The sequence below is a fragment of the Stegostoma tigrinum genome, chromosome 47 (genome assembly GCF_030684315.1).
Source record: "Stegostoma tigrinum isolate sSteTig4 chromosome 47, sSteTig4.hap1, whole genome shotgun sequence".
In the NCBI taxonomy this organism is placed as follows: domain Eukaryota; kingdom Metazoa; phylum Chordata; class Chondrichthyes; order Orectolobiformes; family Stegostomatidae; genus Stegostoma; species Stegostoma tigrinum.
In genome coordinates this window covers 2,139,295-2,167,179 of record NC_081400.1, presented here as the reverse complement: position 1 = coordinate 2,167,179, position 27,885 = coordinate 2,139,295, and the positions used below count along the sequence as shown (strand labels likewise).

The following is a 27,885-nucleotide window of genomic DNA, read 5'->3' as shown; positions in this document are numbered from 1 at the left end:
ACCTTTGTCCTGGATTTGCTCAGCAGGTTTTTAAAGGAATTTGATGGCTTAGTTTTTTTTTAGAAGGAATAAAAGCTGACTCCAAGCAACCTGCCTTTGTAATTTAACACTTGCAGCACCGGATTCATTTTGCATCCTTCCCATCTATTCCTGAGTTATTAAGTACAATATTGAACAGTACTCTGATGGTATTCTTTTTAGATTCCAGTCCCCTTGAGTTATAACAGTTTCATGTTCTTGGTGGGAATAAATAGGCAGACACTCCATTTAGGTTCTAAAGCCTTTAATGAATATCCTTCGATATGATGACCCCTTAGCTTGAAGTCCAAGGCACTTTGTACAGTGAACAGTTTTAAACCATTGATTAGACCTTGTCTGATATTGGCTACAACAACACTGCACACATGACCAAAACAAAGCCAAGAACCAGATGGGGATGGAAAGTGAATGACTAAACAATGTATTAGATGACTGCAATCATTGTCAACAAATCTCAACTTACACCTATGTGCACATTTCTAGTCTGGTGGTGGGAAAAGAGGTTGGAGAAACTAGAAAACAAATTATTTCCAGCTCAGCAACATCTCTGCACCCACATTCTTGTCAACTTATATAATCTACTACTGCAGACTGATAGCCGTTTTTAGTGTGCAACACTCGGCCCCATTATCCCAAACTGGTAGCCATTACACTTTACATGAATTGATCTCAATTTTACTGGTTGATAGCCATTTATAGAATAGATCATTTGATTCAATTGACCCAAATTTGCAGCCCAGTGTGGTACTGAAATATATAGAGCAGGAACGATCCAGTTTCAATTATTAATCTGTAATAAGTTAGTTGAACCTGAGTAGGACAACAACAGGGCACAACCATTGTTCTTGATATCTCTGGGAGTATAGCAGGAGAAAAGCAGAGTTCCCCCAACTGAGTACTACCTCTTTTTCATTGTCCCTTTTTGTACAAATCATGTAAGTAGGATGAAGATTGAACTCAGCCATGACCCTTCTCATGGTGAATGTGGAACCCATGAAATGTTTCCAAAGCAAGAATTATCTTCTTCAATGTAGAATATGAGTGTGAAAATATTGACCTCCATGCTGCAAACAAAGTATTGTAAACAGCCTACAAAGGGTACTAAAAGAGTATCCCCTTTTTTGACTTGAACATTCTGATAAAATTCAATCTACGTACATGGAGGATAAACACCAGCATAAACTATTTCAGTGTTATAAAATTCAACATGACATAAAGGGACACTTTGGCTCCCAGACACTATTAGGAACTAGATTGTAAACCAGGAGTTCGTTGATTACAAATGAGATCGATGAAACTGATTGTTTAATTCCACGGCAACCCACATTATCCTGTCCTAAACAGACAATCGGTTGACTACACAGGTTTTGAAGGGGCTCATTAGTTAACTGGAACCAGAGCTTTTATTATGTCAAAACATAACCCAGTCACCAGGTTTGGAAACATAATCTCCAATTTTCAACTTCCTTCCCACTGTGCTGAATTTCAGTGGGGTATGCACTTAAGATTGGTTCCCAACCTCTACTCCCTCACCTAATTGGCTGTTCTCCACATAAGCATTGTCATGAGTGGAGGCAGAATGTTCGACCGAAATGAGCATCACAAACCCAAGTCTAGTCATTCGATATCCACACGTACCCATGGTCCTTTGGCATAATGTAGTGATCAAAGGCGGCAAGCCTTGTTGTTTAAATTCCTCCTCAGTCTGGGGGTCCTGAGGCCAACTGTGACACTTCTGTCATTGCTCCAATGAAATTAAGCTAATTCATTACAGATCAAGCTAGAAACTGGGATCCATTCTGACTCAGTATTGCACTGGGGAGGCTGTCTGGATTCAGATATCAGGAGAGTTCTGTGCCTTGGTTTTGTCTTAATATAAATGAGTGGCATATATATGATATATATTGTTGCCGGTCAAATAGCAGGAAGCAAGTTATACAGACACCCTTAATAATCTGTAGCAAGTAGTTCAAATTAAATCATCTCTGGATAATAGAAGAATGCAATTTATTGTGAAAGCAAAATATTGCAGATGCTGGAAATGAGAAATAAAAAGAAATGCTGGAAATACTCAGATGGTCTGGCAGCCTCTGTGGAGAAGGAAAAATAGTTAAAATTTTGGTTTAAAATTTCTTCTTCAGAGTGATATTTTTATTCTGTTTTTTAATCAATCTGACTTAGAAGAGATGATCCCAAACTTTAACCAAAGTACGTTTTAAAATACTTGTAAATTTACCATACAGATAAAAAAGTTAAAAAAAACTATGAGTCTGACCAAGGTAAGGGTATTTGGATATTGCAAACATCTTTCCAGACAGTTTACAGAAGGATAATTCTAGCTTTAAGCCGTGCAAATCTAAACAAGTCATTGTTATATAGTCCGCTATAGATTGTTACCTGATTTCCTCTGTGCTGTAGTCATAGTTTGTCACTGCCTTTAACATTACTCTGCTTCCCAGGTCTGTATCCTTCTTCCTTTGCATGTCATTGGCCTCCTTCATTCATTTGGGATGAAACTGAGCACAGGCAGGGATGTGAAACAGGATGGGTTGCATACCCAATCCAATATACCCCACATCCAGCTATTGATTCTGCTTCAGTCAATAGTACTGGACTGAATATCAGGAGGAATATTTACAGGACACCTCCAAATAGGTCTCATTGTTCCTCCCAAACACCAGATCTCCTTTCCCATTCTTCCATCCTTCATGTAGATGAAATCCAGTCTCACCACATTGTCTCCTATTTCTCATCCTTTCCCCAGCATCTCAAATCATATCCTTGCCCATGACCATCCTTCCTGCTTTATCTTTCAACTAACATTTCTACCCATTTTCATCACTTTTCTTCAGATTTCATTTCCCTCTTTCACTCTCCATTTCCCTCTTTGAGCCTATTGTCTCTCTGAGACTTGTACCTGACTACCTTCCTTCACACGTCTCTCTCTTAGCTGGGACAGGATAAATAGTTACTCTCTTATCTCTGTAGTCTCTGCCATAAATAAGCCTGATTTTAACTCTGAAGTTTTAAATTTATAGCAACAGCTGTTGCCAGTATTTATCAAACTAATGATGTTGGTGCTAGTATATTCTCTCCTGTCCTGTTAAAGTCCCAAATTGACGCCCACCATAAGTCTTCCCGTGCCCTGCATCTGTCCTGAGTTGAGATCCAGGCTCGAATCCACCACCTCCAAATCTAATTAATTCCCCCACAGGACATCAAATGGGTCAGCTTCCTCCCCTGCCCTCAGTTCTTTCTCTGAAAACCAAACTTGGTGTCCAGAAGGCTACTTCACTGCTATAGTTTCCCTACTAAATGTTGCATCTTGAGCCTTGCTGGGTTGCCTACACAATGTCCTCTGTCCCAACTCCCAGCCGGAGGTCAGAGGCATGATCTATGAAAGGTATGATCAAGAAAGGAGCAGGAGGAAATATATCCGGTAACTGGGTCAAGTCCGCAAATACTAGACAATTCAGACTGCCACTAATATTTCCATTTGTCAAAAACCAGTCTCACGTGCCCTTGGTAAGGTGGACAATGTACTCGATACCAGCTTTCTCCTATCAATCCAGCATCTTCCACAAATAAGAGATTGATACAGAATAAGAGGCCATTAGTTCCATTGTGCTTGTGATAGAGCTTTGAAAGTTTAAATAGTTCCTCATCATTTTCACCTTTGCCTAAAGAGCATCCCATCAAAAGTTCAACTGGAAGAAAAGGTGTAAAGAGGGATGGGAGGAAGTGTGGGGGCAGGAACTAGTGATCATGGGAGATATGTTTTATATTTTACATGGCCTCAGAAATGGTGTGGGTTGGAGGAAGGAGCAGCTGATCTTTCCATTCATCCTTACCGTCCAGTGGATGAGCCACCTCAGGAGGTAAGCTAAGTGCAAAAATGAAGTTAAAGAACAGATTCCATTGTAATGCCTTCTGGAGTAAACATATAAACAAGGAACAAGAGTAGGCCACTCGGTTCTTTAGACCTGCTTCATGATTCAAAAGATCATGGCTAATCTGATTTTAACCTCAACTCCACATTCCAGCATACCCCCGATAATTTTACATCCCCATGTTAATCAAGAATCTATCTACCTCGGTTTTAAAATTGTTTAAAGATTCTGTATCTACTGCCTTTTGAGGAAGGGAATTCTTAAGACACTGACAACCCTCTAAGAGAAAAAAAATCTTCACCTCTGTTTTAAATGAATGATCCATACCTTTAAATGATGACCTCTAGTTCTAGATTTCCCACAAGAGGAAATATCCTTTATATATCCACCCAGTAAAGTCACCTCAGGATTGTCTGTGTTTCAATCAAGTCACCTCTGACTCTTCTAAATTCCAGAGGATACAGGCTGAGACTGTCTAGCCTCTCCTCATAAAGCAATCTGTTCATTCCAGGTATTAATCTAGTAATCCTTCACTGAATTGGTTCCAACACATTAACATCTTTCCAAAACTGACCAGTACTACACAAGTACTACATATACCAACTCACCAATGCCCTATATAACTGAAGCAGAACTTCCATACTCTTGCTTTTAACTCCCCTCCAATAAAACATAACATTTTGATGGATTTTGTTTTACTTCTTGTATCTGCATAAATGTCCTTCTTAGATTTGGATGTGAAAGTAGGAAGTATGGTTAGTAAATTTGCAGATTACACCAAAATTGGTGGTGTAGTGGACAGTGAAGAAGGTTATATCAATACAATGAACTTTGATTAGATGGGTCAGTGGCCTGAGGAGTGGCAGATGGAGTCTAATTTAGATAAATATGATATGTTGCATTCTGTTAAGACAAATTAGAGCAGGATTTATACAACTAATGATCGGACCCTGGGCAATATTGCCAAACAAGGGGACCTAGAGTGCAGGTGCATAGTTCCTTGAAAGTGGAGTCACAGGTAGACAGGGTGGTGAGGAAGGTTTTTGGCGTACTTGCCTTCATTCATCTGTGAATTGAGTACAGGAATTGGGACATCGTATTGTCATCGTACTGTTTAGAACATTGATTAGAACAATTTTAGAATACTGCATTCAATTCTGGTCTCCCTGCTGTAGGAAAGATGCTGTTAAACTTGCAAGAGTTCAGAAAATATTTACAGTGATGTTGCCAGGATTGGAGGGTTTCAGCTAGAGAAAGAGGCTGAATAGGCTGGGACTATTTTCCCCTGGAGCATTTGAGGCTGAGGTGTGACCTTAGAGAGGTTTATAAAATCATGAGGTACATGATTGGTACAAGGTTGAATAGCCGTTCTTGGGGTCGGGAAGTCCAAAACTAGAGGCCATAGGTTTAATTTGAGAGGAGAAAGATTAAAAAGGGACCTAAGGGGTAACTTTTTCATACAGAGGGTAGTGCGTGTATGGAACAAGCTGCCAGAGGAAGTGGTGGAGGCTGGTGCAATTACAACATTTAAAAGGCATCTGGATGGGTACATGAATAGAAAGGGTTTAGAGAGATATGGGCCAAATGATGGCAAGTGGGACTAGATCAGTTTAGGATATCTGGTAGGCATGAATGAGTTGGACCAAAGGGCCTGTTTCAATGCTGTGTAACTCATGATTAGGATACCTCAGATTCCCAGCATCTCAGAGCTCTGTACACTCACCTTTTAGATACTATACTTCTGTTTATTCTCTCTGTTATAATGGATAATTTCATATGTTCCCACATTATACTCCATTTACCATATCTTTGCCAAATCACTGAACACATCTGTACCCCTTTTTTAGACTCTTTATGTCCTCTTCACAACTTAAGTCCCTCTGTCTTTTGCCATCTGGAGTCACACATGAAGGATGGGGTATGGCTCAGAGTTTAAGAGGTAATTAATGCCTTTGGATCCTGTATTCTACACCCCACCCCTCGTCTTCACCCACTCCTAGAGAGAGGAGAGGAAATGCAACTAGAGGGCACTTCAAAACAAAAGGATGCACCACACCGTTGGCCACTCTGGTTGAAGCTAATTTTTCATACAATGAGAGTCTGTTGCCAACCTAGATAGTTTAACAGTTGTATAATACTGAAGCAAATCCATCATCGTTATACTGATATAAAATGCATACAGATACTGATAAATAGTCCCTTTTGGGGTTTCAACATTCTTCTCCAAGTTAGTAAGGTCAACGTTTCATTGTGTCTTTTTGAGAAAAGAATGAGGAATCGCAAAGGCAAGGTGCGACCACATTTTTTTTACGCTCAGGATTGACCTGTTTCTGTGCTGTAAATTCTATGTAATTTCTAAGTAGTAGTCTTTCTTCTTTAAAAAAAATTGAAAGGGTCATGTCTCCCTTTACCCGATACACGCATACAGTGCAGGGACACCACTCATTATTCAACACGTCCATTCCGCCCTACAGATCGGCAGACAAGAATTTTGCATAAAATCAAACTTTCTGTTATCATTGCATTGCTGGGGAAACAGAAGGATCATTTTGGCTGGTTTTCAAACAAAAAGCCAAATTGACCTTGACTTGAAAGGCCCTAAGAAATGTCAAGTACTTTCTTCCTCTCCCTGTTGCTCCTGCTGTGGTTGTAATTTCCTCATCAGGAATCACTCCTGTTTTGTTTGGTTGTATCTGGACGAGCCAACCAGTTACATCCATTTTGTTGCTTTATTTTTTTGGTTGACTTTTGGCTCTGGGACACCAGGCAGAGCTGTTCACCTAGCAAAGGAGGTCAGCTGTGGGATTTGTAATATCTACTTTCACCGGTGTCCTGGAGCACTGGTCAGCCTGGATCATGGGCTCAAATCCTGTAGTGGGGCAGGAAGCCACAGGTCTTATGTGTGACCAGCCAGACAAGCTGGTGCCAAGCTTAAAGCAGGCAGGGAAATGCTGATGGCTACACCCAGCAGTGAAGGGGCTCGTGTTGTGCTTATTTTGTTTTTTGTTTATATATGTATTTCTTCCCTTTATAAAAGCAATCACGGTTTTGGCAATAGGCAATGACAGGAAGTGTCCTAGTGATGGCTGCAGGTTTTGCTATTATTTGAAGAAGCCCCGCATCTCAGCTCCTGTGAGAGGGTAATCCTTACTTCTTCTCCTGGCCAGCAAACCCCTCAACCAACACACTTGTCTTCTTGTTTCAGAACTGAACCTGTTCCTTTCTTTTTGCCTCACCTGGCAGCAACTTGGAAGGAGCTGGAGGGTGGGGTCGGTGTAGCAGAGTAGCAGCGGAGAGGGAGTGTCAACACCCCATGGGGAAGAAACGGGGTAAAAGGCAATTCTGCGTTAAGATGAGAGCTCTGGTCCTACAATGCCTGCAATCCCATCTTTCTGTTCATAGAACTGAAGTGGAGGGTGGTGTGGAAGGTGAAGGGGTTGGGAGGAAGATGTTAGGGGAAAAATAAATCACTCCTGGTCCAAGGTTCAGGGCCCTAACAGCTGCTGGAACTGGTACAAGGGGTCGGGAAGGAGGGGGAGCTGAGTCCCAGTTGGCTGTCAGAGTGCTGGGAGTCACCATGTGTGCTGCCAGCCTCGGCAATAGCGCTGAGGAGTTGCTGCTGCTGTTTCTGCAGGGTGTCGGCGATCAATCTTGGCAGGGCATGGAAGCTGCTGGTCAGTCCCTCCAGCTTGTTCTCCAGGCTCATTATCTGCTTCTCCAGGTCTTCGCCTCGATCGTTCAGCTCTGTGATCAGGTCATACATGATTGTCTGCATCTGGGATGCACAAATACAATAAAAGCAGTGAAATTTAGTTTCAGAGCTGCTATTGAAATGACCATGCTTCCTACCCTCCCTAATGCTGCTTCACCAAAATCTCAAACTCCTAACTCCTTAACATCACTCATCTCTGCTTCTGCTTTATTCAGTCTGCAATGGAAAACCTCGTTGATAACTTTGCACCTACTGACCCAGACAAGTTCATTGCTTCTATGGTCAGTCATCTACCTTCTATAAACTGCAGCTCATCCAAAATTCTGCTCCCATGCTTACTCTTATACTCTACACCACAAATGATTGGAACCTCCTTCGAGCAGAAGAGTTGAATGGAACTGTTTTTGTAAGGTGTGTTCAGGAGGGTTTCCTAACGCAGTACGTTGACAGGCCGACGAGGGGAGAGGCCATTCTAGACTTGGTGCTCGGAAATGAGCCGGGGCAGGTATCAGATCTTGTGGTGGGAGAGCATTTTGGTGATAGTGACCATAACTGCCTCACATTCTACATAGCTATGGAGAAGGAGAGGATTAGGCAGAATGGGAGGATATTTAATTGGGGAAGAGGAAACTATGATGCGATTAGACATGAGTTAGGAAGCATGGACTGGGAGCAGTTGTTCCATGGTAAGGGAACTATAGACATGTGGAGACGGTTTAAGGAACAGTTGTTGGGAGTGATGAGTAAATATGTCCCTCTGAGACAGGCAAGAAGGGGTAAGATTAAGGAACCTTGGATGACGAGAGCGGTGGAGCTTCTAGTGAAAAGGAAGAAGGTAGCTTACATAAGGTGGAGGAAGCTAGGGTCAAGTTCAGCTAGAGAGGATTACATGCAGGCAAGGAAGGAGCTCAAAAATGGTCTGAGGAGAGCCAGGAGGGGGCACGAGAAAGGCTTGGCAGAAGGAATCCGGGAAAACACAAAGGCATTTTACACTTACGTGAGGAATAAGAGAATGGTCAAAGAAAGAGTAGGGCCGATCAGGGATAGCATAGGGAACTTGTGTGTGGAGCCTGAGGAGGTAGGGGAAGCCCTAAATGAGTTTTTTGCTTCTGTCTTTACGAAAGAAACCAACTTTGTAGTGAATGAAACCTTTGAAGAGCAGGTGTGCATGCTGGAATGGATAGAGATAGACGAAGCTGATGTGCTGAAAATTTTGTCAAACATTAAGATTGACAAGTCGCCAGGCCCGGATCAGATTTGTCCTCGGCTGCTTTGGGAAGCGAGAAATGCAATTGCTTCGCCACTTGCGAAGATCTTTGCATCCTCGCTCTCCACTGGAGTCGTACCTGAGGACTGGAGAGAGGCAAATGTAATTCCTCTCTTCAAGAAAGGAAATAGGGAAATCCCCGGCAATTATAGACCGGTAAGTCTCACGTCTGTCGTCTGCAAGGTGTTAGAAAGGATTCTGAGGGATAAGATTTATGACCATCTGGAAGAGCATGGCTTGATCAAATACAGTCAACACGGCTTTGTGAGGGGTAGGTCATGCCTTACAAACCTTATCGAGTTTTTTGAGGATGTGACTAGAAAGGTTGATGAGGGTCGAGCTGTGGATGTGGTGTATATGGACTTCAGTAAGGCATTTGATAAGGTTCCCCATGGTAGGCTCATTCAGAAGGTCAGGAGGAATGGGATACAGGGGAACTTAGCTGCTTGGATACAAAATTGGCTGGCCAACAGAAGACAGCGAGTGGTAGTAGAAGGAAATTATTCTGCCTGGAAGTCAGTGGTGAGTGGAGTTCCACAGGGCTCTGTCCTTGGGCCTCTACTGTTTGTAATTTTTATTAATGACTTGGACGAGGGAATTGAAGGATGGGTCAGCAAGTTTGCAGACGACACAAAGGTCGGAGGTGTCGTTGACAGTGTAGAGGGCTGTTGTAGGCTGCAGCGGGACATTGACAGGATGCAGAGATGGGCCGAGAGGTGGCAGATGGAGTTCAACCTGGATAAATACGAGGTGATGCATTTTGGAAGGTCGAATTTGAAAGCTGATTACAGGATTAAGGATAGGATTCTTGGCAGCGTGGAGGAACAGAGGGATCTTGGTGTGCAGATACATAGATCCCTTAAAATGGCCTCCCAAGTGGACAGGGTTGTTAAGAAAGCATATGGTGTTTTGGCTTTCATTAACAGGGGGATTGGGTTTAAGAGTCGTGAGATCTTGTTGCAGCTCTATAAAACTTTGGTTAGACCGCACTTGGAATACTGCGTCCAGTTCTGGGCGCCCTATTATAGGAAAGATGTGGATGCTTTGGAGAGGGTTCAGAGGAGGTTTACCAGGATGCTGCCTGGACTGGAGGGCTTATCTTATGAAGAGAGGTTGACTGAGCTCGGTCTCTTTTCATTGGAGAAAAGGAGGAGGAGAGGGGACCTAATTGAGGTATACAAGATAATGAGAGGCATAGATAGAGTTGATAGCCAGAGACTATTTCCCAGGGCAGAAATGGCTAGCACGAGGGGTCATAGTTTTAAGCTGGTTGGTGGAAAGTATCGAGGGGATGTCAGAGGCAGGTTCTTTACGCAGAGAGTTGTGAGAGCATGGAATGCGTTGCCAGCAGCAGTTGTGGAAGCAAGGTCATTGGGGTCATTTAAGAGACTGCTGGACATGTATATGGTCACAGAAATTTGAGGGTGCATACATGAGGATCAATGGTCGGCACAACATTGTGGGCTGAAGGGCCTGTTCTGTGCTGTACTGTTCTATGTTCTATGTTCTAATATCCTATCTCGCATAATATCCCATTCACCCATCACCTCACAGATCTAAAAAAACCAGCAATTGCTGGAGAAAATCAGCAGGTCTGGCAGCATCTGTCGAGAGAAAGCAGAGTTAACATTTTGGGTTCAGTGACCCTTTTTCAGAACTGATGGTAGCTCAGGATGGTTGGTATACTTGCTGAAGATAGAATGGGGTGGGGGGAGGGCAGTTGAGGGAGGAATAAATGATAGGTGGGGATGGAGCTAGAGAGAAAAACACTTGGACAGATAAATGAATGAGTAAAAGTCAGCCTGGGAGAATCAATGGCTGTGAGTGGGGACCATGTGATGACAAGGCCTGGTGTATGAGGGTTGAGGTAAAAAAAAAGCAGAAGATTCTCAGGTCCTAAAATTCTTGAACTCTGTACTGAATCTGGAAGGCTACAGGATACCAAGCAGAAAGTGAGATGCTGTCTGCCAGCTTGCACTGAACTTAGCTGGAGCACTGCAGGAAGCCTGATACAGATGTTGGCCAGGGAACCCAGTGGTATGTTGAAATGGCAGGTAACCAGGAAGTTCAGGGTCATTTTTGCGAAAACAATTGGTTGCCCAGTCTGCATGTTGTCTCCCCAGTGTAGAGGAGACCACTTGGTGAGTAACAATTACAATGGACTACATTGAGTGAAGTGCAGGTAAATCACTGCTTCCTCTGGAAGGTGTGTCTGGGGTCTGGGATAGTGGGGAGGTCAGAAGTAGGGCAGGCAGTGCACCTTCTGTGACTGCATGTGGGTGTGGGGCAACTATAGGGAGTGGAGGTGTCCCAGACGTAACGGTCCCTTTGGTAGGCTGACGAGGGAGGAGAGAGGAATATGTGTCTCCTCATGGTATCCAGCTGGAGGTGGCCAAAACAGCAGCTAATCATCCTTTGGATGTAGATGCTGTGGGGTGGTAAGTGAGAACCAGGGGGCCCTGTCACTGTCGTGGAGAGAAAAGGAGTGAGGGCCAAAGTGTGGGATTTGGATGGGACATGACTGAGGGACCCGTCAACCATCGTGATGAGGAATCCTTAGTTAAGGAAGAAGGTGGACATTTTGCAAATTCCCCCTTGTAGAAGCTGGCATCATCAGAACAGATGCAACAGAGGTGGAGCAACTGGGAAAATGGAACAGAGTCTTTACAGGAAGCAAGGTATGAGGATATATACCATAACTATGGGAGTCAGTGGGTTTAGTGGATATTAACACCTTTCTGAGGAAGTGTTGTTTGACCCAAAACATTAACTCTGATTTCTGTCCAAAGATGCTGCCAAACCTGCTGAGTGTTTCCTGCAATTTCTGTTTTTGTTTCTGATTTACAGCATGCATCTCCAGTCCTTTTGTTTTTTGTTTGGTAGTGGATATTGATGGCCAGCTTATCCCCAGAAATAGAAACAGAGATGTTGAGGAAGGGAAAGGAGGGATCACAGATGGACCAAGTGAAGGTGGGAGCAGAGTAGAAATTGGAAGTGAAAGAGACAGGCATGGGCCCATGTGGGTAGCCCTGGCTACACCTCTGACCTGAAGATAATGAGAGGAGTTAAAGGAGCAGTCGTTCAAAATGAAAACGAGCTTGGTCAGGCAGAGGAAGGTGTAGAGGAGTGCGACAGCTCAGATGTTTTTTCCAGGAAGAAGCAGTGAACCTTAAGACCATTCCGGTGAGGATTGACTTGTAAAGGGATTACATGTCCACGTTGAAGAACAGGTAGCTGGAGTCCATGAGCTGGAAGTTTTGAAACTAGCTTAAAGTATCAGAAGAATCATGGATATAAGTGGGAAGGGACTAGACAAGCAGAGAAAAAAATTGAGTTGAGATAGGAAGTATATCTCTGTGGGGCTGGAGCAGCAAAAACAATAGATCTGTCCTGTTTGTAGATTTTGGGAAGGAGGTAGACACATCTATGTGGGGTTGGGGGGGTCTATGAACTTGGAGGCAATGGGGAGTGAGATCACCTGATGAAATGAGATTAGTGACCATTGTGGACACACCTCGCAGGTCCACACTGGCTTCTGGTCTGGCATAGCTTTAGATTTAAAATTTTCAACCCCCTGGTCAAACCTCTTTATGGTCACACTCCCTCCTTTCTCTGATACCTCCACCAGCCCCATAATCCTCCTTTGATTTCTTCAATTTTGTACTCTTGTGTATTCACTTTCCCTTTGCTTGTTATTTGTGACCATTTAACTGGCCACTAAACTCTGGAATTTCCTCACCAAATCTCTCTAGCCCCTCCTTTGAGGTGCACCTTAAACAGGCTTCTTTGTTTCAGCTTTTGCTTACTTGCCCTAATATCCCCTTATGCAGCTCAGTGTCAAATTTGTCAAATAACATCCTTGTGAAATGCCATGGGATGCTTTTCCTACGTTAATGGTGGTTGCTGTTTTTAGTGCATTCCAGAACAGAATATATAATATAAAAGAAAAAGTTTTCTTCTCTTATGTTCTGCATAAAGCTATTGCCAAAAGGTTTTAGTGTTGTCAGCATATGCTGTTTTCCTTTAAGATTTGTAGCCTCTGCAATTTTACCTGTTTTTTGCCACTGAAATGAGTTAAACAACATGAAGAATCCCCTCTCCCTGAGTAAACTCTGCTGTCCTTGAGCTAGGAATTCTTGACACAGACTCAGGATTACCAAAGTAAGAAGATTCTCCACTTGTTGACACTAGAATTTCTCTATCCAGGCCACAGCAAAAATTCAGAACTTTAAACAAGAGGTCTTGGCTCAAGTGCCCATTGTAATTCACTCTGAAAACCTCATGGTGGCATCATATACTCATGAAATACAAGGCCCTGGCACCTCTTAAACCTGAGCACTGAATCTGAACCCTTCACATTAATGTGAGAGGTGGCTAGCAACAGAGAGAACTGGCAACATGCCAGTCAGTGCACCTATACATCCTGCTCTGCTACTGACTCCCTGCTGTATATTTCACACTGTAACTGCCCCCACATTTGTGGTGCTCTCCCATAGATTCCACCTCCCTACCCCGTGACCACAAGGTCATAAGATATAGGAACAAAATTAGGCCATTTAACCCATCGAGTCTGCTCCACCATTCAATCATGCTCATGTGTTTGTCAACACCATTCTCCTGCCTTTTCAGTGTAACCTTTGATTCCCCTACCAATAAAGAACTTATATATTTCTGTACTAAAGACACTCAATGACTTGGCCTCCACAGCCCTTTGTAGCACTGAATTTCACTGATTCACCACCCTCTGGTGAAGAAATTCCTCCTCGTTTCAGTTCTAAAGGGTCATCCCTTCACTCTGAGGCTGTGCCGTTGGGTCCTAGTCTCTCCTACTACTGGAAACATCTTTTCCACACCCACTCTACATGAGGCCTCTTGGCATTCTATAAGTTGCAATCAGATAACCCCTCATCCTACTAACTCCATCGTGTACAAACCTAAAGTCCTCAAATGCTCCTCATATGACAAGCTCTTCATACTCAGAATTATTCTTGAAAACCTCCTTTGGACTGCCCGCAATGCCAACATATCCTTCCTTAGATATGGGGCCCAAAACTGCTCACAATATTCCAAGTGCAGTCTGACTATATAGCCCGAGAAGGTCATCCCTAATCTTGTATTCTAGCCCTCTTGAAATGAATGCAAACATTGCATTTGTCTTCCTAACTGCCAACTGAACCTGCAAGTTAACCTTAGAGAATCCTGAACTCGTACTCCAAGTTCCTTTATGCTTCAGATTTCTGAAGTCTTTCCCCATTTACAAGAAGTCTATGCCTCCATCTTCCTACCAAAGTCCATAACTTCATAACAAGGTATTCCATTTGCCATGTCTTTGCCCACTCTCGTACCCTGTCCAAGTCCTGCTGCAGCCTCCCTGCTATGTCAACACAATCCCTGTGGACTCCTCTAATCACTGCTGTCATCCTGAAAAAGACTCCTTTATTCTCAGTCTCTGCCTTCTAACATCAGCCATCTGCATGTGTTGTAGTCAACCATCAGTCTCATGTGTCTCAGTGTGCCACTGCCCCTGTTTTGCATGTCTCACCCTACCACTGCCTTCTCAACCCCCCATGCCCACCCCACATGTCACACTCTACCACTGCCTCTCCCCCCATGCATGTCTCACTCTACCACTGCCTCCCCCCTCCCCCATGTGCATATCACTCTGCCACTGGGTCTCACTCTACACTGGCCCTGTGTTTCTCTCACTCTGTAGTTGGTTCCGTGTGTGTGTGCGCGCACGCGCATGTATATGAGATTCTCTCATCAGCTCTCTGTGTCTGTTTCCCACCTCCCCAAACAGTGCATCTCAGATGACAAATTGCCCTTCATGTGTGTCTCACGTTACCATCACTCCCCCCACACCATGTGTCTCAATACAATTGGCCCCCATGTGTGTCTTTACCATTGATCCCAAGTGTGTCTCAGGCTCCATTGGACCCTCATATATATTTCACCCTATTATTAACCCCCATCCTCTGTGTGTCTCACTCCATCACCCACACACCCACCTCTCCCCCGGCCTCCCCCGCCATGTGTCATTGAGTTTAATTGCTTGGGGCTTAAATCCACATACATTGTGACACTGAACCAAGAATGCTGACCACTGATCTATAGCCCTGGTTAGTAAAACTCCCTGAAATGCTCCACCTCAAAAGGATGAGAACACAAAAGACACCAGCTGTACCTAACATGAATTAAACCGTGAAAGGAAGATCAGATTTACTGGTGGCACTGGCTTTAACCCCTATCACATTTAAGCTATTTTACATTGAGGGATATTAATACACACCCTCTGGAGCAGATGGGATTTGAACCCAAGCTGCCTGGCTCAGAGATAGGGATGCGACCACTGCGCCACAAAAGCTCTCCTGTTAGCATTTCATTCAAAACAACATATAATACGTTTTGAATAGAGCTGTGTAGTTTGGAGATGGTCCCTGAATTCACCACTTCTGGTGTTAAAGGATTTCTAATTGAATTCAATAAAGATCTGCAATTGGATTAAAAAGCTGCTTGTTACCATAGCCACAATCGGGGTGGGGGGGCAGAGGTGAAAGAAAATGACAGGCAGGTAAATGAAATGAAATGGAACAGCTGGTAGGATTAAACAAGCACAAGCAGAGACATTCTTGCCACATGGATATAATCCTCTAATAATTTAAAGCATAATTTAACTCCAGTATAATGCCACTATGTGGGTTCAGAATAATCCTCTCATTACGCCTGTATCTGAATTTCCTGACTGTGTTAAGTTGCTGCTGATTTTTGCCTCAACTGTGCTTCTAGACCTGCAGTCCCTGCTATTCATCTCTCCTAAAGGTAGGGTATCCAACCCCACCACAAGCCTGGTTACTGCCCAAGACCCCTCTTCACTTGTCTGGGCAGACAGCTATTAACCATCAGCAATGAATCCTGAACGGGCGCACAGACAAGCCCACCTTCAGCTGATGTACAATTTGGTGGAGGGATGGACGTAGGTGGTTGGTATTCACTGGATTTACCCTAGGCAGAACTCATGGGCACTGTAGCCAACTGCACCGCCACTTGTGGTCAGCTGTCTCAGCGCAAAACAGGAATGGAATCCAGTATCTTACTTCTTTGATAGGCTCAGTACTTTAGTTACCAATTGAGGCACAGAGGCAGCAAAGCAAAATTATAATAGAGTGATTAAGAAAAGGACTGAAGGATGGTGAGCCATCCTGCCACCCCAGAAGTTTTGTCTTTCAGTATGTATTACCTTTGAGAGGTCAACTAGAGTATTTGCCTGGTCATTGAGTTTCCTCTGCTCCATCTTCACATTACGAAGCCTGTGGAATAACCAGAAAAATACAGATTCTCACGACATCTGAACACAAAATATGACAACTCTCACTAACCTCTGGTGTCTCTACCAAACAATTCTTTTTGGGAAGGACAAGAAGATTTCACCCATGGATATCAGAACACCCAAAGAGTGATAAAAGAAGAAACAGTGAATGGATGGAGGCCATTCAGGCCCTTCATTCTGCTCTACAGGATGATTTTGTACCCTTTCTCTGTGGCCTTTCACACCCCTACCCAACAAAGATCTACTGACCTCAGTCATGTCAGTCAATTGACCCCCAACATCTACAGCCTGCTGGGGAGAGAATTCCCTATTTCCAGCATCCTTTGTAAGAAATATCATTTGGAACATTATCCTTGAACCTCCCAACACTGAATTCTTTGTTCTCCCACAAAAGGATGCAGCTTCCCAGTATCTACATGATCAAACCCCTTAATTATTTTAAACACTTCAATAAAATCACCCCTTAATTTCTATACTAAATGAAATACAAGCCATAACTGTTCCTGTAATCTTTTCTGGTGAATCTGCCATGCATTTGCCCCATGGCCAGTGCCCTGTTGAAAGTTCAACAGTCTTGCGCAGGATTGCTGCTGTACTGTCGGCCCAGCTTGCAGACCCTCCCCTACAGCATCGTGACTGAGATAGGTAACTTTCTGGGTGTCAATATGCCACCTACCACTCAACAGTGCCGTGTGGCAACCTACATTTCAACCAATTATAACAAGCTTTTTATCACAGCGCCTGAACAGCGATACACTAACGTTTATTTCTGCCTCTCCAAAGACACAGACTCCTGCTGAGTCAAGACAGTGAATGTTTAACATAGGTAGCATCACAGCTAAGTCAGATCCTGTCCTCATCCAACACATACACACACTCACTAGCAACAGTAACTGGTTAGCAACCAGAAAAAGGAACTGTAACCACCCGAACCACTCAATTGGATTTCAGTCTGTACTTCACTCCCAGTTAACAGTTGTTCTATATATAAACCCCTTCAGATTCCAGTCTGTAACCCAATTCCTGGGTGTCTGTTATTCTATATACAAACTGCCTGAACCCCTCAATTAGATTCCAGTCTGTAACTTATTGCTGGGTATCTGTTATTCTATATATAAACCACCCCAAACCCCTTGATTAGATTCCAGCCTGTAACTCACTCCTGGGGTATCTATTATTCTATATATAAGCCACCCCGAACCTCTTGATTAGATGCGAGTCTCTAACTTACTCCTGGGTATCTGTTATTCGATATGTAAACCCCCATCCCAAAGCCCTCGATTGATTCCAGTCTATAACTCAATCCCGGGTGTCTGTTATTCTATATATAAGCCACCCTGAAGTCCTCAAATAGATTCCAGCCTGTAACTCACTCCCGGGTATTGCCTATGGTCCTGTTTACTGGCCTTCTCAATGCCGGATCTCGATGTCACAGCCCCTTCCTATGAACTCACTGATGGATAGCCTGCAGGAACTTCCTCTGGTGCTTCCTCACTTTGGCATGGTCGATCTTTTTGAGCAGTTTTGTGTGTTTGTAAATCAGCCAGGTCTCCCGCAAAACATTGGCTGCTGCATTTTTTATCTGGTGGGGTAGAAGAACAATAAGTTAGAGAATGGTCAAGCAAGAAACTGAAAGTCATAGTGTCCAGACCCCTTCAAATAGAATGGTCCATATATTATTTAGTCACCACTGGGACCCTTGTCAAAGAATACAGGTTATTGGGTCCTTGTCAAAGAGAGAGGGTCACCACAAGTCAGTTGTATCAGAGAATGACTCACAACTGGAACATTCTCCAAACAGGAAACTTACCGTGCAAATTCTTTGCTGGAGAGATTGTCTCCAAATGGGCCCTTTCATCAAAGAAGTCTAGCCAATGGGAACTCTTCAAAGGGAGGGAGTGTTATTATCAGGAACCCCTTTATAAGAGACTGTCTTACCATCAGAAACCTCTTTATCAGAGGGATTCTTTCCCTCTGAGATCCCTTACAGAGGTGTCTCACTGTTAGACTCACTCATCAGAGTGACTCAGCATCAGAGACCATTTTATTAGAGGGAGTAATATCCTCAAAGATCCCTTCATTGGAGAAAATCTCAGGATTTGGACCCATTTAAAGGAGAAAGACGCACCAACAGGACCACTTTATCAGAACGAGTCTCACTACTTGACACCCCTTTTTTAGAGGGAATAAGACCATCAAGACCATTTTAGTCAAGGGACCCTCACCAACAGGGTTTCTTTATCAGAGGGACCCTCACCTGGGGAAGGAAGGTGGGATAGTGACAGGTGAGTGCAGGGAGGTAGTGGGGTTGGTCAGTGAGGTAGGAGAAGCGGACAGATGGGAGAGAAGATGGACAGAATATGTTTGGTCAAGGAGGCAGAGATGAGAGGGAGGGTTGGTCATGGGATGAGGCTGGGTGGAAAGATTTTGAAACTGGTAAAGTCCACATTAAGACCGGGTTGTAAACTCCTGAGGTGGAATGTGAGTTGCTGCTCCCCCAGTTGCCGGGAGGCATTGTTATAACGCTGGTGGAGGCCCAGGTTTGACATGTCATCCAGGCAGTGGGAAGGGGAGTTGAAATGGTTCGCGACTGGAAGATGTTGTTATCTGACCTGAACAGAGCACACGTGCTCTACAAAGTATTCCCTGAGCTTCCGCTTAATCTCACCAATGTACAGGAGGCCGTAACGGGAGCAGTGGATGCAATAGACCACATTGACGGATGTACAGGTGAACCTCTGTCTGATGTAAAAGGTTTGTTTGGTACTTTGTATGCCGGTGAGGGGCAGGTGTAGCACTTCCTGCGATTGCAGAGAAAGGTGCTGGATGTAGTGGGGCTAAGGGGGAGTGTGGAGCGGACAAGGAAGTTGCAGAGGGAGCAGTCCCTACAGAACGCAGATAGGGTTGAGGAGGGAAATATACCTTTGGTTGTGGGGTCAGATTGTAGGTGGCAGAAGTGGCTGAGAATATTGTATTAAATCCAGAGATTAGTGAGGTGATATGTGAGAGCAAGGGGGATTTTTTCTTTGTTTGTGTTTTGGGGAGGGATATGAGGGCAGAGGTGAGGGAAACGCAAAAGATGCAGTCAAGAGCATTTTCAACCACCAAAGGGGAGAAGTTGCTATCCTTGAAATAGGAGGACATCTGCGATATTCAGGAGTGGAACACCTCATCTTGGGAGCAGATGCGGCGGATGCGGTGGAATTGGAAATAGGGGATCGCATTCTTGCAGGAAGGTGGATGAGAGGAGATGTAGCCTAGGTAGCTGTGGGAGTCAGTGGGCCTGAAATAGCTATCAGTTTCAAGGTGGTCATCAGAGTTGGAGACAGAGAGATCCTGAAAGGAGACAGAGGTATCAGAGATGTTTCAGGTGAACTTGACGTTGGGGTGAAAAGTGTTAGTAAAGTTGATGAACCGCTCAAGCACCTTGTGGGAGCATGAGGCAATGCCAATAGTCATTGATGTAGTGGAAGAAGAGGTGGGGATAGTGCCAGTGTAGCTGCAGAAGAGGGATTGTTCCTATGAAGAGGCAGGCATAGCTTGAGCCCATGTGAGTTCCCATGGCCACCCCCTTAGGCTGTAGGAAGTGAGAGGAATTGAAGGAGAAGTTGTTAAGGGGAAGGATGACTTCAGTTAAGCTGATGAGAGTATAGGTGCAGGGGGACTGGTTGGGCCTGTGGGAGAGAAAGAAGTGGAGGGCTTTTAGGCCATCCGTGTGTGGAATGCATTCAGGGATTGGATGTCCATAGAGAAGATGAGATGCTGGGGGCCGCAGGGAATTGGAAGTCTTGAAGGAGGTGGAGGGCATGGGTGTGTCCTGGATGTAGTTGGGGAGTTCCAGGACCGGGGGGAGAAAACAGAGTCAGGGTAAGTGGAGATAAGTTCAATGGGCAGGAGCAGGCAGAGACAATGAGTCAGCCGGGGCAATCGGGTTTGTGGATTTTGGGAAGGAGAGAGAAACGAGCAGTGCGGGTTGGGGAATGATGAGGTTGGAGGCTGTGGGTGGGAGGTCACCTGAGGTGATAAGGTTAAGGATGGTCTGGGAGATGGTGTTTTGGTGGTCAGGGGTGGGGTCATGATCGAGGGGGCAGTAGGAGGAGGTGTCAGATTGTTGGCGCCTGGCCTCAGCAATGGAAAGGTCAGTGTGCCATATCACAACTGCACCTCCCTTATCCGCGGGTTTGATGGTGAGGTTAGGGTTGGAGTGGAGGACTGCATATTCTGTGGAGGAGAGTTTGGAGTGAGTGAGAGGATGGAGAGGTTGAGGCAATCAATATCACGATGGCAGTTGGAAATGAAGAGGTCGAGGGAGGGTATGAGGCCTTTGGGTGGTGAGCAGGAGGATAGGGTGTGTTGGAGGTGAGAAAAGGGGTCTGTAGAGGGGAGGTTGGATTCCCGCTGAAAGAAATAAGTGGGGAGGCGAAGCAGTGGAAAAACTGTTCAACATCCAAGTATGAGCGGTATTCATCAATGTGTGGGCAGAGGAGGATGAAGTTGAGTCCTTTACTGAGGACTGACCATTCATTGTCAGTGAGGGGGAGGTCTGGGGTGGATGGTGGATACCCGGCAGGGTTTGGGTCTGGGTTGGGTGTAGAGCTAGTAGCTGGGTTGGAGCGGGCTGTGGGGGTGGAGTTAGCAATGTTGTCAGTGACATCGGCAGTGAGTGGAGCCACATTGGTGGTCCAAATGGGTTTCCTTACCTGAGGAACCCTCACTAACGGGATTTCTTTATCAGAGGGACCCTCACCAATGGGGTTTCCTTATCAGAGGGACCCTCACCAACAAGGTTTCTTTATCTGAAGGACCCTCACCAACTGGGTTTCTTTATCTGAAGGACCCTCACCAACGGAGTTTCTTTATCAGACGGGCCCTCACCAATGGGGTTTATCAGAGGGACCCTCACCAACAGAGTTTCTTTATCAGACGGGCCCTCACCAGTGGGGTTTCTTTATCAGAGGGATCCTCACTAACAGGGTTTCTTTATCAGAGGGACCCTCAGTAATGGGACTTCTTTATCAGAGGGACCCTCACCAATGGGGTTTCCTTATCAGAGGGACCCTCACCAACAAGGTTTCTTTATCTGAAGGACCCTCACCAACTGGGTTTCTTTATCTGAAGGACCCTCACCAACGGAGTTTCTTTATCAGACGGGCCCTCACCAGTGGGGTTTCTTTATCAGAGGGACCCTCACTAACAGGGTTTCTTTATCAGAGGGACCCTCACCAATGGGACGTCTCTATCAGAGGGACCCACGCCACCATCCAATAGCCATTACTGGAACTTTTCGATCCATTGTACTCTCTTCAGAGGAAGTCTGAACATCAGAGACCCATTTATCAAATGGAGTCTTGTGGTCAAGATCCCCATTACCACAAGAAGTCACTCTATTAGTAGCACTCTTACAAAAAGAGTGCCAGCTTTGGAACCAAATCAAAGAGAATTCTCATCCATGCAGCCTTTTCAAAGGGTTAGAAAATAATGTGTTTAATTCCTACTCCGTGAGGCCATAATCAAGGTTTTCAGCACAATGCTAGGAGAGTGCCACATTGGTGAGTCAGGGCTGTGTAAGTGAGCACTGTCAAAGGGCCAGTGCTGAGGAAGCGGCTACTGTTGAAGGGTCAGTGCTGAGGAAGTGCTGCATTGTTAGGAGTTGAGTCTATATTTATCCAGTATTATTAATACAAATTATTTTATCATCACATTTCTGTTTGTGGGAGCTTACAGCACACAAATTGATTCCTGTATTTCTTTCATGCCTACAGTGGCAACCCATCAAAAGTGGCGTTTTAGGGGCATAGGGGTGAGGTTGTGAATAGTATTATATAAATGCAATTTTGTCTCAATGTTCTTTGCTTCTTTTGAATAGGGTGGCTGGCAAAGTGAAAACAGACACCTAGATGTGGGCCTTAGGCCTGATGTGGCTGAGGAATAGCATGTGTGTGTCACATGAGAGAATTCCTGAGCTCACTGTGACTATTTGACTTCGATGACAAACCTCAGGAACCCTAAGGAACAGGTGAATGAGCCATTGAGGTCCTGTTACCCCTGTTTTACATCCCACCCCATGTCCTCCCTGTCTCCCCGCAACAATAATAATGATCAGCTGATTTAGAAAGGTATGGAAAACTACAGCACTGCTGCAAACATGTCAGTGTGACCTTGTGTCAGACGCCCCCACGTTCTGGCAGCTCGCAGACATTCTGTTTTGACAGCAGTTAGGCAGTCTCAAGGGCAGGAGAAGGATTATTCCCCTCATCACAAACACAACCCGATATCTGACCAATCCTCCCTGATGTTTCACGTGTCCAACTTGGAGACGGACTATCACGCAGATACAACGAAGGTTGTGTTGGGTGAGAACGTAGACTGTCAGACTGCTCCTGATCACTAAACTGATCCTAAAACACATTGTGTACAGGAAGAGGCAGCATGGGACTTAGCTTGTGATCCCCGCTGTGGTCGACTGCCTGCCAATGCTGCTGGCCAGAATCCTGCCAGAACAACACACTTGAGGTGATGTCCAAAGGGACATTTGGACTAGCACATGTCAGGAAATAGTGATTAAAAGCCATATCTTAAATATATAAAAGGGAGGACCTTAAAATCAATATTAAGTTGCTGTGTCATTATATCTGTGCTTTTTAATAATTCTTTCAGGGCATCGATAGCTAGGCCAGCATTTACTGTCATCCCTAATTGCCCTGGAGATACTGCTGGTGAACCGCCTTCTTCAAACACCACAATCTGTGGGATATAGGCCCACAAAGGAGGGAGGTAGTTCCAGGACTTTGATCCAGCGACATTGAAGGAACGGTGATCTATTTCCAAGTCAGGAAGGTGAGTGGCTCAGTGGAAACTTGCAAGGGGTGGTGTTTCTGTAGTATCTGCAGTCTTTGTCCTTTGAGATGGTAGTGGTCACAGGTTTGGGAGGTGCTAAGGAGCCTCCAGTGAACATTAGCACTGCATGTTTTAAGTGGTACACACTGCTGCTACTGTTGGTGATGGAAGGCATGGATGCTTGTGCATGTACAGCCAATTAACTGGGCTGTTTTGCTCTGCACAGTACCAAGCTTCTTGAGTATTGTTGGAGCTGCACCCATCCAGGCACTTTCCTGACTTGTGCCTTGTCGCTGGCAGACAGGCGTTTGGGAGTCAGGAGGTGAGTTACTCACCACAGCAATTCAAAGCAGTACCTGTGTATATTGACGAATGACAACCAGCCACAGAGGTTAATGAAGGCTGCTTACCCGCTTAGTGAGCTGTGTATCCATCATGAAGTTATGGACGTGTTTCTCAGCTTTGGTTAGTTCTAGTTTCCTAGCAACGACAGCTACCACCAGTGCTGTACATCCTGCACCCTTGGGGAGGGGGGAGTGGGGAGGGATGAGAGAGTGAGACGCAGGCAAAGACAAAGAGAGGAGGAAAAAGAGAGAAAATATAAAAGAGAAAGGAAGACAGAGAAGGCAAAACAAACAGTGATGAATGGATAGTGATATACAGACCCAGATCAAAAGTAAGAGACAGAAGAGACAGATACAACAGACAAAAAGCGTGTGCAAGAGACAGAGAAAGAGAGCAGACAGAAAAGTAGAGAGAGAAAAAATAAAGACAAAAAGAGAGAGGGGTCACAGCAGGCAGAAGGAGACAGACAGCAGACAAAAAAAAAAGCAGACAGAAATAGAGGGAGGAAAAGGAGAGACAGTAGATCCAAAGGTAGAGAGATAGCAGCAGAAAGACAGAGAGAGAGAGAGAGAGACACACACACACACAGCAGACAAGAAATGTGAGAGACCAGATAGAAAGAAGGATGGCAGACAAAGAGAGGACGAGAGAGACCAGTTGGACAGACAGAGATGCAGGGAGAAACAGAAGGAGGATGACAGAGCAAAAGAGAGAACAAAAAGCATTGAAAGTATAATCATATATACAGGTAGACAATTGAGGGGTGGCACGGGCAGAGAGGGTGTCACATAGACAGAAATGGAGAAAGTCAGAAACAGTTTGACAGTTAGTGGGAGAGAAAGAAAAACATACCCAGAGATGAAGAAATAGAGAACCACACACACAGACGGGCAGAAGGTATCAAATGGATGGAGAGGGAGTAGGAAAAAAGAGTTCAAGGGAAAAAAAGTGAAAGATATTGAAAAGTAACAGCCATAGATAGAAGTAAGGTGAGAGGGGGTCAAGTGGTGCCCAAAGTGGGTTACAAATAGTGATTCAAAGGCAAAAGAAAAGAGTGACAGATAGAGAGAAATAACGGAAAAAGGACAGAGCATGAGGCATGAAAAAGAGAGGGGACACAGAAAAAGGGAGGAAGAAAGAAACAAAAATTATTTTTGGACAAGAAGTTTCTTATCAAAACTAAACAAGCTGTTTTCCTGGAGAGTAAACACTGATGTAAAACAGGACAAGCATCAGGGATAAGACAAAGTCTCCACTGCCCCTCTAATAGGTTCCACATCAGAGTCCAAATTCACATTTACACACACATGCACCTGTCCGGGGTATCTCTGTGACAGTGACTTGACAATCTGTGAAGGAGAGGAAGAAAGCAGCGAAAGACTGAAGGAGAAAGGTGACCGAGACAGAAACACAGACAGAGGATGGAGAGAGAAACAAAGTAATAGACATAGGAAGAGGGAGAGAAACAAAAAATGCATGTGAGTAGAAGAAGTTAAAATTCATGGGAGAGGAGAGGGAATGAGAGATTTGTTGGAAAAAGGGAGGAACAGAAAGGGAGTGAAAGGGGAGGAAGAAAGTCAGGCTGATGAATGAGGAAAAGAGACAGACAATTTGAAAGAGCAAGAGGGAATAAACAGAGATTGTGATTGAAGAGAGAGACAGGGAAAGAGAGATGCAGGAAAATCAGAATATAGAAGGAAGGAAAGAGAGGAAAGGGCATGGAGGAAAGAGACAGACGGAAACTGGAGAACAAGAGTAGAGCAGGGAAAGAAAGCAAGAAAGAAATGAACAGCAAATGTCTCTGAATGTGTTGCCTGCTGTCTCACCCAGTGATGGGTAACTGATGGGAAGAACCAAAGAAGGGAAGCAACAAAAATAAATTGAAAATATATAGACAGGTTAAGTTCTCCAAGCGGGATTATAAACTGCTTAGTGTGTCCAAACAATCCGTCACTGTAGTCTCACTGCCAGTCCCTGAGGGGGCCACTGTCAGCCAAGCAGTGAGTACGACAGTATTAATCCTTGATAGTTCACTGACAGATTGTATGTGATTTTTAATAACAGGTTCTAAATCATTCAGATAATTCCCTTGTTGACATCCGTCTGCATTAACTAAGATCTTGACACTACTCACAGATTGAACTGAGGCATCACTAGGATCACATGACTGGAAGAATCATTCTATGAATGTGCTGCTTTCTCATGTAGTGTAACAGAGTGAAGTGCTGGAATTGTGAGTGGAAACTACCACAGTGAGAGTAAATGTCTGTGTGGAACTGGACCTTGGTGATAATCAGTGAGTGTGGAACAATACCTCGATGATGGTCAGTGAGTGCGGACCCAGTGAAAATCAGTGTGTGTAGGACCCATACTCCAGTCAGAGTCAGTGTGAGTGTAAGACCTTTACCCCAGTGAGAATCAATATGTGGAGAACCCGTACCCAGTAAGAGTCAGTACGTGTGTGGGATCCCATACCGCAGTGAGAGTCAGTGCATGTTTGTGGGACCCCATACACCAGTGAGAGTCAGTGTGTGTGGCACTCCGTACTCCAGTGTGTGTCATTATTTTAGCAGGGAGTAAAACTGTGAAAGGTAATCCCTCACCAGAAATTGAAGCCACAATCAGCGATGGTCAGTGTTTGTGAAATTCCTTCCAGGATTACAGAGACTTTGAGCCAGATGTCTCTCACACAAAGACCCTCTGAGTTCTGTGAGAATTATAAATGATCCCTTGCTCTGCATCAAACTCATTTTTTAATACATAAAATATTAAACAAAGGATTTATCTGTCCTGCTTGACAATGACGTCAAATGCTTTAATAATTCCTTAAACTTTTTCTCTTCCTTTCCTGAGCACTGTGACTGAGCCAGAGATAAAGGTTCACAGCCAGCATGGAGGGCCATACATTTAGCTGTCTGTGTCCCTCAGATATGGAAATCTCTCCCTACTCCTCTCACTCTCTCCCTCCCCCTTTAAGTTGCTCTTTAAAGCTGACCTCTTAAAGCAAGCTTACAGCTCCCTGTTTTAATATCTCCTTATGTGGCTTGTTGTCAAATTTTGTTTGATAACATCTCCATGAAGCACCTTAGGATATTCACTGCTAAATGCATTACAGAGATACAAGTTGTTATTTTTTGACTCTTCCAGAACCGCGATTGTTATGGGGTGGGTGTTTGTGAAAATTGGACAGGCCCAACAATCGGCAAACTTAGCACTGACATGAAAAGCTTTAGTAATTTTGACCCTGTCCTGTTTGACAACTCTGTCTGGCCCTGGCTTATTGCCTAACACAAACCCAGTTTGTTCACCTGTGCGGATCAGTAGATGGCCAGAGGGAAGCTGCAACTGCACCAGCGTCATTCAGATTTCTTGTGGAAAGTCAGTGAAACCCCCACTAGTATTTCAGCCCCGGCGATCCACTGAAAATCTGGATTTCAGGGCGAGTAAAAGTGCAAAAGAGATCCAATTCAAGTTTTGTTGTGACTTAGGAACAGAAGGAAGTCACTCAACCCTTCAAGCCAACCTAGCCGCTCAACCAGATCATGGACCTTAACTCCCTTTCCTGGCCTTTCAAACATAAACTTTACTCAACAAAGATCTGTCAATCGCAAACCCGAGAATTCCAACTGACCGTCAGCTTGTGCAGCCTTTTGGGGATAAGTTCCAGATTTTCTCTCTCCTTTTGGTTAAAATGTGCTTCCTCACTCCAGCCCTGAATGGTCTAATTCTAAATTTCAAAGGTTCCAATCCCTTATTTATGAGTGCTGGCTCCACAACAAATCATTTCTCCCTGTCTAGCATGTCCAAACCTCTCAACATACGAAACAACTTGATTAGATTGCTGCCCAAGGGGATGAGAGCCACTGGATATTATTTTCTTAATGCATTTAGGACTCACAAGCAACTTCAAAGCATTGCTTCCCAGATTATAACAGTGACTGCACTTCAGGAAGTATTTCACTGGTTGTGAAATGCTTTACAGCATCCTGAGGTGTGCTATATAAATGCAGAGACTTTTATTGTAAGTGTGTTGCTTCATGTCAAGAAGATTAGGCTGCCTTTTCTGAACTAGGGAGGTGGCTGTGGTCATTTTCCTCAGTGCCTCCGCCAGGCTCAGGGAAGGGAGTTCAACTTAAGGTTGGGACACAGTGGGGAGTCAATGTATGCCCCATGCTGGAGGACATTAACACGTCCCTGCACATGGACACCATTTGGGAGAGCATATGTAGCTCCAGGGCAAATATCCTGTTGGCACCGATAGTCTCATACCACAAACAAAAATTGTCACATGACAGGAGAGTCTGTGCCTTCAGGCAAGAAAGGGAGTAGAGGGATTTCAAGAGAATACTTGATGTCATGATGATCAGAAAGCAATACTCCCCAGAGCATTTCCCATTTCCAGCTGTCTTAGTCGAGCTTCAGGCACACAGCAAGATGGATTTCTAATAAAATATAATGAACAGTTGCA

The 27,885-nt window shown here is 44.5% G+C and overlaps 1 protein-coding gene and 1 long non-coding RNA gene across 3 annotated transcripts in view; one reads left to right on the top strand and one right to left on the bottom strand.

Annotated features, from left to right (window-relative positions):
* Positions 1 to 286: 286 nt before the first annotated feature.
* The window catches only part of LOC125449675 (small conductance calcium-activated potassium channel protein 3-like), an 87,523-nt gene continuing 59,924 nt past the window's right edge, over positions 287 to 27,885 (bottom strand). For both annotated transcript variants that reach the window (XM_059643072.1, XM_059643073.1), the window contains 4 exons: positions 23,483 to 23,593; positions 17,690 to 17,817; positions 16,146 to 16,215; positions 287 to 7,704 (listed from right to left, as the gene is read on the bottom strand). In XM_059643072.1, coding sequence (XP_059499055.1) covers positions 7,423 to 7,704; positions 16,146 to 16,215; positions 17,690 to 17,817; positions 23,483 to 23,593 — 591 coding nt within the window. In that variant the 3' untranslated portion in view covers positions 287 to 7,422. The remainder of the gene's footprint in view (positions 7,705 to 16,145; positions 16,216 to 17,689; positions 17,818 to 23,482; positions 23,594 to 27,885) is intronic.
* LOC132207459 (uncharacterized) overlaps positions 22,115 to 27,885 on the top strand; it is a 64,533-nt gene continuing 58,762 nt past the window's right edge. The window contains exons 1-2 of the long non-coding RNA XR_009443474.1: positions 22,115 to 22,251; positions 22,893 to 23,072. This is a non-coding gene — a long non-coding RNA (uncharacterized LOC132207459). The remainder of the gene's footprint in view (positions 22,252 to 22,892; positions 23,073 to 27,885) is intronic.